We start from the raw sequence: 13,416 nt of genomic DNA on the forward strand, positions 1-13,416 counted from the left end.
TCCTTTGATCTGAATATCACATGCATAGATCTTGTTGAATTTGTGTTTGCCTTCTCATATATCATAGGACAATACAGGAATGCACATGTACACATAGGCATGGATCTTGTCTGGCTTTTATTTTGTTATATATCATATAACAAAAATAATTACATATGTGGTTCCAGAACTTCAACCCAGCATCTCCTGTTTACGTGGGTTCCAGGTCACTCACTTACCTCTTCAGAATATATCATCATTTTCAGCTCTTATTCATTCTCTATTCCAGCTCCTTGCTACTATATCAAAGCCTTTACATTATTTCTTCTACCATTGTAATGGGAGCTGTTTCTTTTACTTATTGGCATTAGGTTTAGATTTAGTGTTAAACTCACTTCCTTTTTCTTTTGGTAGGCCCAAGCCCTTTTAAGTAAGTAGAATCCCTGATCGTCTGGATTCAGTATGCAACTGAGGGAAAAAGGTATTTTAAAAGAGGTCTCAGGACTGTATGTAGACTGTTGGTATTTTTATTTTTTTCTATTTATTTGCCAGCACTTCCAAAAGTTATGACAGTCATTATAATTTTGCTTAGGCACAGATTTAAAGAGTAAACTCATTCAAGACACTTAGATAGAGAGTGAACTTAGCCAGCTGCCCAGCATTTATTTTGCCATGTGGTGGTGTTGTTCATCTTTAATATAAAAATTATTTTCATTATCATAGCCTCACAGTCTACTTGTTAAATGACTATTACCATAGTCATTTTACAGATAAGGGAACTGGGTAAGTTTTATGCCAAAGTAGTATTTTCAAATTTTAGGATGAGTAAAGGTGGCTAGCTATAGACCTTTCAAATGTCAAGTCTCTAAAAATGACTATAAGGATATTAGAGGTGGCCAGAGAGAGGAGAAACTCTACATGCATGTCTATGTGTATTTCTTCATCTTTTTTATTATAAAATAAAACACAGATACAGAGAATTACATGCTATATATATGGCTTAGTACATTGTTGTAAGGTGAAAATGCTTGTAATCAGCACCCAGATCAAAAAATAAAATTTTGCCACCTAGGGCAAAAGCCTCTTCTACGTGCCCCATGCCTTCCTCTTTCCACAAGAAATCATTATCCTAAGCTCTGTAGTAATCGTCTTCCTGGATTTTTTCCTGATAGTTCTGTCACCCAAATGTACATCCCTAGCACAATAGTTTGGTTTTGCCATTTTTAAAAAAATGTAACTGCATTTTTTTTTTGTTGCTTTTGGCAACCAGTTACATTATTTGTAACAACTTGTTATCATTACAGAGGAAGTTTATATGCATTGTATAAAAACAGAAAATGTAGGCCAACAACAAAACATTCTCACCACCCAGAGATCAACCTTAACTTCTTTGTACTCTGTCTTTTAAATCTCTTTTAATTGATAGATTTCCCTTCCATTTACCATAGTTTATCTCTAGAAATACTTGAGCCATTCGACCCAAAGAGTTTCCAGCAGCCTGGGATTTGCTTACTTAAGATACGTTGCTATATGTCTCCCATCTTCTATATTTCCTGCAAATTGGCAAGTGGATCCAGAGATAGAATCAGACCCAGGTTCCATTTTTCTGGCAAAACTAATGTTTGACAAGACTGTAGGAGACACATGATATCTTATTGTCTCACATTGGGGATCACAAAATGGTGATATTCTTATTCTATCATTATTTCATTTATTATTTGGAATACTTTTACAAACAGACATTTCTCATTATCTATTATTTTATTTCCCAGTGGTAGCATTAATATAGAAAGTACAGAATAGATGCTTATCCACCAGTTTTCAAGATAATGAATTTGTTCCCTGTCATTTCCCAAAGTGAACAACTCTTGTTTTAATAACAGTATGAATGCAGGGACTTAACCATATTTGATTATATTCAATCCATTGTAATTTTTATCATGGTTTAAGTTCAGATTGTCTCATCTTTAACCAGTGGGAGCTTTTCAAAATTAACTTCTTTTGCCTTGACCCTAATGGCCTTTGATAGCTTATTTGACATTGGTATAAAAAGATGTTCCATACACATCTTATAATTTTCTGTTGCAGACACAGTATCAGCCATGTCTTCAAGAAACCTTAGTTTCTTTTAGAGAGAAGTGGTCCTTCAGAAACACAATCCAATTGGTCATCATTTCTAGGTATTTCCACTGGACTGAACTTGTCGGAAGGGATATGAATATATGTGTGCATGTGTGTTGCATGCGCGCACGCATGTGTGTGTATAAATAACCTCACGAATTTTTTATACTTCCAATTCAGGTTCAAGACCACAAAGCTTTTAACTTCTTCTCTATTACTTACATATATATACTTTTCTCATACCAAGAATCCTGATTCTTAAGGATACAAGATGATAGAATATTTAATAATTACTCATTGTTTTATCTACTATTGTACACACAATAATGTCATAATGACAGTACTTATACTATTATCAACATCATTTACTGGAAAGACTTTCTAAAAATTTTGTGTATGTTCTTCCCATTCTTCCTCATTTTAAAAAATAATTAAAATAATTATACTATAACTATATTGTCACCGCATGTAGCCTTATGCTCTGTACACTCTCCCTTTTAATTCATTGGTAATTGTATATTTACTTCTCATCACCAGTCTTTATTGGGTATATTTCTAAACATTTTTATTGTCTGAAATATATCCTATTATAGATCATCAGGAAGGGCTTATAGGAATAATATCCCTTCAGTTACTGAATGTTAATAACAGTTTAGCTATGTTCTTTATACTTGAAAGGTGGTTTTGCAAGATACAAAATCTTTGGCTCACAATTTATTTTTTGGGACATCTTAAATGTTACTTCATTTTCTTCTATCACAAAGTATTGTTGTAGAAAGTCTGATGAGAATGTATGATTTTTTTACCCTTTATAAGTCACAAGCTTTTCTTCCTTCTAGATGGCCAAATAACTTTTTTAGTTTTCTTTAAAGTCTAATAAGTTTACTAGCATTTGTCTTGGTGTTGGTCGTTCTGGGTTGTTTTTTTCAGATTCACAGTATGATCTTCCAATATGTAGTTTAAAATCTTTTTTTCTTTCAGGAAAGATGTTTTAAATTTGAATTTTTTTAGCGATTTTTCTGTTTCCTTGCTTTTGTCGTCTTCTTCAGGGACTCCCACTATCCATATGTGAAATCTTCTTTATCACCAGTATTTGTCACTTTCTCTTGAATCCTTTTTGTCTCTTCATTCATTTCTTATCTTAAATTTTTTTACTTTTTCACCTTGTATTTCTCTTAAAAGTGTTATCTATTTTTTATTCACAAATTCACATAATGTATTCACACTAAATTATGACTAATTAGTGTTTATTTCTTAAATTATTTTATTATTTCATTTCATTGTTTCTGGGTCCTTTCACTCCACGTTTTAAAACACTTTTTTCGTTTTAGTAATTCAGATTTATATTTAAAATATTTATATTTAAAATATTTATTATAAATAAATATTTTATTTATATTGTTATTTTATGTCTCATATCATTCTTAACATCTTTTAGTTTGTTTTAAAACAGTAGGTTAATAGTCATGATATGTTTCTTGACCATATTTTTCTGGTGTACTTTTTTGCTAGCAGCAATATTAACCTCTGTCTTCCCCCTCTCCACACTCCCACCATAGCTTTGTCTTGAATTTGACCTCAGTACTTTTCTCTGCTCATTTGTAAGTGAAATTAGTTTTTCTTAACTTTTAAAACGAGGTAGGTTCAGGAAAGTTTTTCTAACTTCACAGATCTTCCTCTTCTGTTGTTTATATGTACTGTTTAAAAATTGTAATGCTTGCTCTCTGAGATTTTTTTGGCTCTATTCCAATCCTCCACTTTAGTCTAGACCTTCTTTTTTTTTTTCTTTTTTTCTTTTTTTGAGACGGAGTTTCGCTTTTGTTGCCCAGGCTGGAGTGCAGTGGCGCAATCTCGGCTCACCGCAACATCCACCTCCTGGATTCAAGTGATTCTCCTGCCTTGGCCTCCTGAGTAGATGGGATTACAGGTGCACACCACCACACCCAGCTAACTTTGTATTTTTAGTAGAGATGAGCTTTCTCCATGTCAGTCAGACTGGTCTCAAACTCCCGACTTCAGGTGATCTGCCCGCCTCGACCTCCCAAAGTGCTGGGATTACAGGCATGAGCCACTGTGCCCAGCCTAGATCTTCTTTTTTATTCACCTCTCTTGTCCTTATCCTGTTTAATTTTGAGTTTAGCCCCAGCAGTTTCTTCTATGAGAAAGATTCTGTCTTGAAGAGAGTCCTAGTGGAATAGTTTTTAGATTCACAGGGGCTCGACTGCTCCAGGGACTGCTTTCTTCAGACCTTTCTTTTTTCTTTTTCTTTTTTCATTTTTAGACAGGGTCGCACTCTGTCACCCAGGCTGGAATGCAATGGCATAATCATAGAGTGCACTTCAGCCTCAACTTCCTGGGCTCAAGTGATCCCCTCGCCTCAGCCTCCTCGGTAGCTGCAACTACAGGTGCATGCCACCACACCCTGCTAATTTTTTAAAAAAACAATTTTGTAGAGATGGGGTTTCACTATGGTGCCTAGACTGGTCTCAAACTCCTGGTCCCAGGCAATTCTCCTGCCTCAGCCTCCCAAAGTGCTGGGATTACAGGAGCCACTGTACCAGGCCCCTTCAGACCTTTTTACTGTGGACCCCATGAACTCATCTGGTATTGAAGAGAACAAAACTCCCTATTTCAATTGCTGTAAATTGGTCTCCACACATTCCAGTGAATATTTGTTGACTGTTTTTGGCCTCTCCTGTTTTCAGGTCCATCAGATGCTGCCCTGACACTTCCTTCTTCTCCTACATGAATACCATGCAGGTCTTGTGTTGATGGTGGTTTATCTCTACCAACTTCTTTTGGAGCCTATAGAGCAACCTTGTCATGTAGTTTTGTTATAAACGTTGTCCATGAAAATTTGGTTTTATCTATTTGCTTTGTTTTTATGTGTGGATTCACAGCATTTGAAAACTTCTGTTGCTTCTGCCTCTATATTCTCTAATACTTGGTTTTATATGCATGTTTACTATTATGTTTATTCCAGTATTGTAAAAGGTTATGATCTAATTTAATCACTCACTTATAATTCCTATCTTTTAAGTTTTTATATTTGCTTTGGGATACTCATCTTTACTATCATTTTCCTTAAGTGTGTACTAAAATGGACAATTTCTATGCCCTTCTTGCATGCTTCTCATATAAATGAGGTAAGTTGGTTCTACTAGGTTGTAGAAAGTAAATGTATCCAGGCAGAGCCAAGATGGCTGAATAGGAATACCTCCAGTCCACAGCTCCCAGTGTGAGCGACGCAGAAGATGGGTGATTTCTGCATTTCCAACTGAGGTACCGGGTTCATCTCACTGGGGAGTGTTGGAAAGTGGGTGCAGGACAGTGGGTGCAGCACACCGAGCGTGAGCCGAAGCATGGTGAGGCATTGCCTCACCTGGGAAGTGCAAAGGGTCAGGGAATTCCCTTTCCTAGTCAAAGAAAGGGGTGACAGATGGCACATGGAAAATCGAGTCACTCCCACCCTAATATTGCACTTTTCCAATGGTCTTGGCAAACGGCACACCAGGAGATTATATCCCGCACATGGCTCAGAGGGTCCTACGCCCATGGAGCCTTGCTCACTGCTAGCACAGCAGTCTGAGATCAAACTGCAAGGCAGCAGTGAGGCTGGGGGAGGGGCACCCGCCATTGCCCAGGCTTGAGTAGGTAAACAAACCAGCCAGGAAGCTCGAACTGGGTGGAGCCCACCGCAGTTCAAGGACGCCTGCCTGCCTCTGTAAACTCCACCTCTGGGGGCAGGGCATTGCCAAACAAAAGGCAGCAGAATGCTCTGCAGACTTAAATGTCCCTGTCTGACAGCTTTGAAGAGAGTGGTGCTTCTCCCAGCACATAGCTGGAGATCTGAGAATGGACAGACTGCCTCCTCAAGTGGGTCCCTGACCCCCGAGGAGCCTAACTGGGAGGCACCCCCCAGTAAGGGGAGACCAACACCTCGCACGGCCGGGTACTCCTCTGAGACAAAACTTCCAGAGGAATGATCAGGCAGCAACATTTCCTGTTCACCAATATCCGCTGTTCTGCAGCCTCCACTGCTGATACCCAGGCAAACAGGGTCTGGAGTGGACCTCCAGCAAACTCCAACAGACCTGCAGTTGAGGGTCCTGTTAGAAGGAAAACTAACAAACAGAAAGGACATCCACACCAAAACCCCATCTGTACATCACCATCATCAAAGACCAAAGGTAGATAAAACCACAAAGATGGGGAAAAAACAGAGCAGAAAAACTGGGAACTCTAAAAATCAGAGTACCTCTCCTCCTCCAAAGGAACGCAGCTCCTCACCAGTGACGGAACAAAGCTGGACGGAGAATGACTTTGACAAGTTGAGAGAAGAAGGCTTCAGACGATCAAACTACTCTGAGCTAAAGGAGGAAGTTCGAACCAATGGCATAGAAGTTAAAAACCTTGAAAAAAAATTAGATGAATGGCTAACTAGAATAACCAATGCAGAGAAGTCCTTAAAGGACCTGATGGAGCTGAAAACCAAGGCACGAGAACTACGTGACGAATGCACAAGCTTCACTAGCCGATCTGATCAACTGGAAGAAAGGGTATCAGTGATGGAAAATCAAATGAATGAAATGAAGTGAGAAGAGAAGTTTAGAGAAAAAAGAATAAAAAGAAACGAACAAAGCCTCCAAGAAATATGGGACTCTGTGAAAAGACCAAATCTACGTCTGATTGGTGTACCTGAAAGTGATGGGGAGAATGGAACCAGGTTGGAAAACACTCTGCAGGATACTATCCAGAAGAACTTCCCCAATCTAGCAAGGCAGGCCAACATTCAAATTCAGGAAATACAGAGAACGCCACAAAGATACTCCTCGAGAAGAGCAACTCCAAGACACTTAATTATCAGATTCACCAAAGTTGAAATGAAGAAAAAAATGTTAAGGGCAGCCAGAGAGAAAGGTCGGGTTACCCACAAAGGGAAGCCCATCAGACTAACAGCTGATCTCTCAGCAGAAACTCTACAAGCCAGAAGAGGAGAGTGGGGGCCAATATTCAACATTGTTAAAGAAAAGAATTTTCAACCCAGAATTTCATATCCAGCCAAACTAAGCTTCATAAGTGAAGGAGAAATAAAATCCTTTACAGACAAGCAAATGCTGAGAGATTCTGTCACCACCAGGCCTGCCCTAAAAGAGCTCCTGAAGGAAGCACTAAACATGGAAAGGAACAACCAGTACCAGCCACTGCAAAAGCATGCCAAATTGTAAAGACCATCAAGGCTAGGAAGAAACTGCATCAACTAACGAGCAAAATAACCAGCTAACATCATAATGACAGGATCAAATTCACACATAACAATATTAACCTTAAATGTAAATGGGCTAAATGCTCCAATGAAGAGACACAGACTGGCAAATTGGATAAAGAGTCAAGACCCATCAGTGTGCTGTATTCAGGAAACCCATCTCACCTGCAGAGACACACATAGGCTCAAAATAAAGGGAGGGAGGAAGATCTACCAAGCAAATGGAAAACAAAAAAAGGCATTGGTTGCAATCCTAGTCTCTGATAAAACAGACTTTAAACCAACAAAGATCAAAAGAGACAAAGAAGGCCATTACAGAATGGTAAAGGGATCAATTCAACAAGAAGAGCTAACTATCCTAAATATATATGCACCCAATACAGGAGCACCCAGATTCATAAAGCAAGTCCTGAGTGACCTACAAAGAGACTTAGACTCCCACACATTAATAATGGGAGACTTTAACACCCCACTGTCAACATTAGACAGATCAACGAGACACAAACTCAACAAGGATACCCAGGAATTGAACTCAGCTCTGCACCAAGCGGACCTAATAGACATCTACAGAACTCTCCACCCCAAATCAACAGAATATACATTTTTTTCAGCACCACACCACACCTATTCCAAAATTGACCACATAGTTGGAAATAAAGCACTCCTCAGCAAATGTAAAAGAACAGAAATTATAACAAACTGTCTCTCAGACCACAGTGCAATCAAACTAGAACTCAGGATTAAGAAACAAATTTACAAGAAAAAAAACCCCATCAAAAAGCAGGTGAAGGATATGAACAGACACTTCTCAAAAGAAGACATTTATGCAACCAAAAGACACATGAAAAAATGCTCATCATCACTGGCCATCAGAGAAATGCAAATCAAAACCACAATGAGATACCATCTCACACCAGTTAGAATGGCAATCATTAAAAAGTCAGGAAACAACAGGTGCTGGAGAGGATGTGGAAAAATAGGAACATTTTACACTGTTGGTGGGACTGTAAACTAGTTCAACCATTGTGGAAGTCAGTGTGGTGATTCCTCAGGGATCTAGAACTAGAAATACCATTTGACCCAGCCATCCCATTACTGGGTATATACCCAAAGGACTATAAATCATGCTGCTATAAAGACACATGCACACGTATGTTTATTGCGGCACTATTCACAATAGCAAAGGCTTGGAACCAACCCAAATGTCCAACAATGATAGACTGGATTAAGAAAATGTGGCACACATACACCATGGAATACTATGCAGCCATAAAAAATGATGAGTTCATGCCCTTTGTAGGGACATGGATGAAGCTGGAAACCATCATTCTCAGCAAACTATCCCAAGAACAAAAAACCAAACACCGCATATTCTCACTCATAGGTGGGAACTGAACAATGAAAACACATGGACACAGGAAGGGGAACATCACACACTGGGGCCTGTTGTGGGGTGGGGGGAGGGTGGAGGGATAGCATTTGGAGATATACCTAATGTTGAATGACGAGTTAATGGGTGCTGCACACCAACATGGCACATGTATACATATGTAACAAACCTGCACGTTGTGCACATGTACCCTAAAACTTAAAGTATAATTTAAAAAAAAGAAAATAAATGTATTGTTGTTACAGTGTTCATCATTCGTGGCCTTACTTTGTGTATCAGTGTACTTAAACTAAGGCTTTCTTTATGCAGTGGAAGGACTGGGATTCATAAGTCGTAGAAAATAAATACACCATATAGTTGTATGGAATTTTTCAAAAATCTAAACAAAATATCCACATAAGGCAAATTGAAATGTAATAAGCTGCACGTCTGTCATTCACTTACCAGTACTATCAGGAAAAGGAAATATCTGGGAGAAGGAAATAGAAAGAGATGTTTTCTCTGAAAATAGCTCCACCATAATTAGTGTTGACTAGGGAAAGACAAAGATAATCGGCTATTTGCAACCTTGATCTAGATAACAATTAGAATTCTAATTTTTTATTGAAATAATACTCAATATCTTATCTTTCTGAATGAGAAATCTGTTGTTAAGTTGTTCCTGATGTCTAGAGATAGCTAATCTACATTTAGAGAATAAACCAGTATCCCAAGAAAATTTAAGAGGTGTTTTGAGTTTTAATCTTTGTAAGTTGGACTGTACTGTACTGTAACTTAAGAGAGATTTTTATTTTTATTTTTTATTTATTTTTTTTATTATACTTTAAGTTTTAGGGTACATGTGCACAATGTGCAGGTTAGTTATATACGTATACATGTGCCATGCTAGTGTGCTGCACCCATTAAGAGAGATTTTTAAACTGAATCAAAAGAAATATTAAAACAAAATGCTATTGCAAAACTGAAACACTATTCATGAATGTTTAATGAGTTCCTGGAATCTGTTTTATATCTTGAAGATAACAGAAATAAAGATTCCCCCCCGTTTTCAAGGGGTGGAAGAAGACAGGTTTTATTTTTGTTATATTTTATTTTATTTTGTTTTTGAGACGGAATGTTGCTCTACAGCCAGGCTGCAGTGCAGTGGCATGATCTTGGCTCACTGCAACCTCTGCCTCCTGGGTTCAAGCGATTCTTCTGCTTCAGCCTCCCTAGTATCTGGGACTACAGGTATGCGCCATGATGCCCAGCTAATTTTTGTATTTTTCGTAGAGACGGGGTTTCACCATGTTGGCCAGATGGTCTCAATTTCTTGACCTCGTGATCCACCCGCCTCAGCCTCCCAAAGTGCTGGGATTACAGGCGTGAGCCACCGGGCCCGGGCAGAAGACAGCTATATTTTTATGATGTGTGGTTCCCAAATTCTGGTCTACAGGCAGGTGCCACAATGTGGGACAAGTTTTCACCAGCTTATGATGAAAACTGGGAACAGAAGGGCCATATAGTAAATTTTTATAAAGCCTAATTCACTTTACTTAAAGGTGTTTTTTTTTCTAAAGTTATGGCCTTAATAGTTTTTTACTGCCAGATATCCTTTTGTTCAAGAAATGATGATAGTAAGTGATAGTTTTTGTTTTGTTTTGCTAATGCTTGCTTCTGATAATAAAAAGTCAGTAACTGTTCATTTTCAGAAATTTTTTTAGGTTTTGATTCAACTCTTGAAACTTGAACCACTATAAGAAGTTCTATCCCAACAATAAGAATTATACCTTACAAAGGAATGACTAATTCCATTCTGGATTAAAAGAGTTGTTTGAATTAAGTTGTAGAGAAATCAAATATAACAAATTAAAGTCTTAGAGATTTCTTACAAACAAGTAAGATGAAGATATGAATAGATAAATAGCCAAAGACAAGAAAGGCAATAAACAAAAAAAGAATTTAAAAATGACCAGTATAAACACATAGAAAAATGTTCAACTTCACCAGTAATAATGTAAATTAAAATAAGGCAGGTGGATCAGTGAGTATTTGAGAAAATAGGTATTCTCATAGTCTACTGTTGGAAGAAAATGTTGGTACAAACTTCCTTGAAATCTACTTGGCAGTATTTATCAAGAGTCTTAACAATACAGAAAGTCTAAGAACCAGTGATCCTGTTTCCAAAAACCTGTTCTGAAAAATATTTTGGAGTTGCAATTAGAGAATAATTCTCATGGATGTTTGTTGCTGTGTTTCCAACAGTTAGAAACATAAAGATCTATAGTAAAATGTTTTTAAAAATTATGATCATATAGTCAAATATCATGCATCATAAAAAATCATCTTTAAGAAGATCTAATAATGTGAAAAAATGTTAAAAGGATACAAAATTATATATGTTTTACATAAGAAAAAATATGTGCATATAATAAAAAACAATGCTTTCAGTGCTTCTTTCTGAGCAATAGGATTATATATGTTTTCTTTTTTTTTTTCATTTATTTGCTATATTTTCCAAATTTCCAACAAGGAACATGTGTTACTTTTATGATTTAAGAAAATTATTATTTAAAAGTATGCACTTTTTAAAAAGAAAATTATTAGTATTGAGTTAATAGGTTTAGTTTCTAACTCTGAAGATGAACCTTTTTAAAGCAGGCTATGGGGCTCAACTGTATAAACCAGAAGCCTATATATTAAAAAGTACATTTTGTTTGTTGGGGATAAATTATCTTGACAGTTTCGTTATGTCTTCTCTCCTATGAAAACAGACATTGCCACTCTATGTTACAACGGTAAAATATGAATTGAAAGAGAATTACTAAAACAAAATACCTGTACCTCTTTAGACAAAAACATATGTTGATACCATCATTGCAACTTAACTACTGTTTATGTGTCCTGTGAGGATTACCAGGAAGTGTGTAAAGTATGTAAAGAACCACAGAGAAACTATTTTGTAAATACAAATTATGATTCTCTTAGCATCACTTTTATTTATATGTGTTGCAGTATAACCTTGAATATTTGGATGCAAGCCATAACCATGTGATAACCCTTGAGGGATTTAGAGGTCTGATGAAACTGAAGCACTTAGACTTGAGCTGGAATCAACTGAAAAAATCTGGCGATGAAATAAATATGTTATGCAAACACACCACAAGCCTTCTCACTCTTGATATTCAACATAATCCATGGCAAAAGGTATGCCACAGACATGTTACTAAAAAGCAAACATTTTTATTCCAGAGCCATTTCCCTACTAACTTTACTATTCAGTAATAGCCAGAGATAGGCAAAGTATCTTCGTTTTTCTAGACTTCCTTCCTTGAAGTCATTCATAAATTGGATTTAATTTACTGATCAAATGAATCAGATGTTACTATAAGAAAAGACTATAATTTCATATCAGATTTTTTGTAACCTCTAATAGATTGAGAACATTATTGCTTTGAGTCATTGATGTCATTGCCATTTGCAAACCTCCAGAGATTTTATATAGTTCAGTGTGCCAGAACTCTATTTTAATGACTCATAGGAACCAAGAATAATACAATACAGTGAGAGGGGCATACTATTAAGGAATAAACATAATTTTATTTATAATATATCCTAATCTGTGGTTGAACAACATGTTTTACAATTTTATTTTGCATTTTGCATTATTCATTACTTGTTTTCTATTTTAAGTCCAGAAGTCATCTCCCCTCATAAACCTGCATTATAAAGTCATATGTTCTCTTATAAAAAGGAAATCTGAACATTATTTTTTCTCATTACAAAAATATGTAGATTAATGCTAGGTAATTTCCATATTCCATGACTATATTTAAGTATATCTTTAAGTATTTAAAATAAGTCCCAAGATTATAAAGTCAAGAATCTTCCTTTCTCTGCCTTTAAAAGATGTATATCAGGCTGTGTTCAGCCTTTAAAAAGGAAACTAAGCACAGTAGGTTCTATTAAATTGACCATATTACTAAGTTTATATTGTATTTCTTCTTTTTTGCTCAGTAAAAGTGAAGAATTATTTAAATAATTAAGTTTTTTTTAGGTATATGTAATGAACAAGGAAATGTATGATTTTGAATTATATGGAAAGACATGAAAACAGTCATTTTCATGCCATAACATATTTAATAGTTTATAAAAAAAAATTTTTTTTTGTTTTTCCCAAGCCAGCCACATTGAGGCTGAGTGTTATTGGCAGATTAAAGACTCTTACCCATTTAAATGGAGTCTTCATTTCTGAAGAAGAAGCAACAGCAGCTATGAAATTTATTGCAGGAACAAGGATTACTCAGGTTGGATTTTACTGTTTACTATTCATTGTGCTATTTAGACCATACAGATAATATTTCGCATACTCTTTTTCTGTCATTAAGATTTTATATTCCCTCTTAGCCTATTAATAAAAAATTAATATAGAGCAATCATACCACTTGGTATTTTTTCTGTTTAAATGTATCTCATTTAAATACCAAATCGTTGTGTGGATTCTCTTGACTATCCATGAACACTACACCAAAAATACCTCTAGGATAACTGCTTTTTTACCAGTCACCTGAACTCACCAGAGCCCTTTCTAGAGCCTACATGAAAATAAGCAACTTTCTGAGGATAAGGTAAGCTTAGAGGCCTTCAGAAAGCATTTAGTGAATTATCTATCTACTTAATA

General features: G+C 36.3%; 1 protein-coding gene across 10 annotated transcripts in view; it reads left to right on the top strand.

The window, feature by feature from the left end:
- Positions 1-13,416, top strand: part of LRRC9 (leucine rich repeat containing 9) — a 155,961-nt gene that overhangs the window by 67,976 nt on the left and 74,569 nt on the right. For all 10 annotated transcript variants that reach the window (XM_054530694.2, XM_024231861.3, XM_054530697.2 and 7 more), the window contains 2 exons: positions 11,751-11,942; positions 12,917-13,042. In XM_054530694.2, coding sequence (XP_054386669.2) covers positions 11,751-11,942; positions 12,917-13,042 — 318 coding nt within the window. The remainder of the gene's footprint in view (positions 1-11,750; positions 11,943-12,916; positions 13,043-13,416) is intronic.

Source organism: Pongo abelii, chromosome 15, assembly GCF_028885655.2.
Source record: "Pongo abelii isolate AG06213 chromosome 15, NHGRI_mPonAbe1-v2.0_pri, whole genome shotgun sequence".
NCBI lineage: Eukaryota > Metazoa > Chordata > Mammalia > Primates > Hominidae > Pongo > Pongo abelii.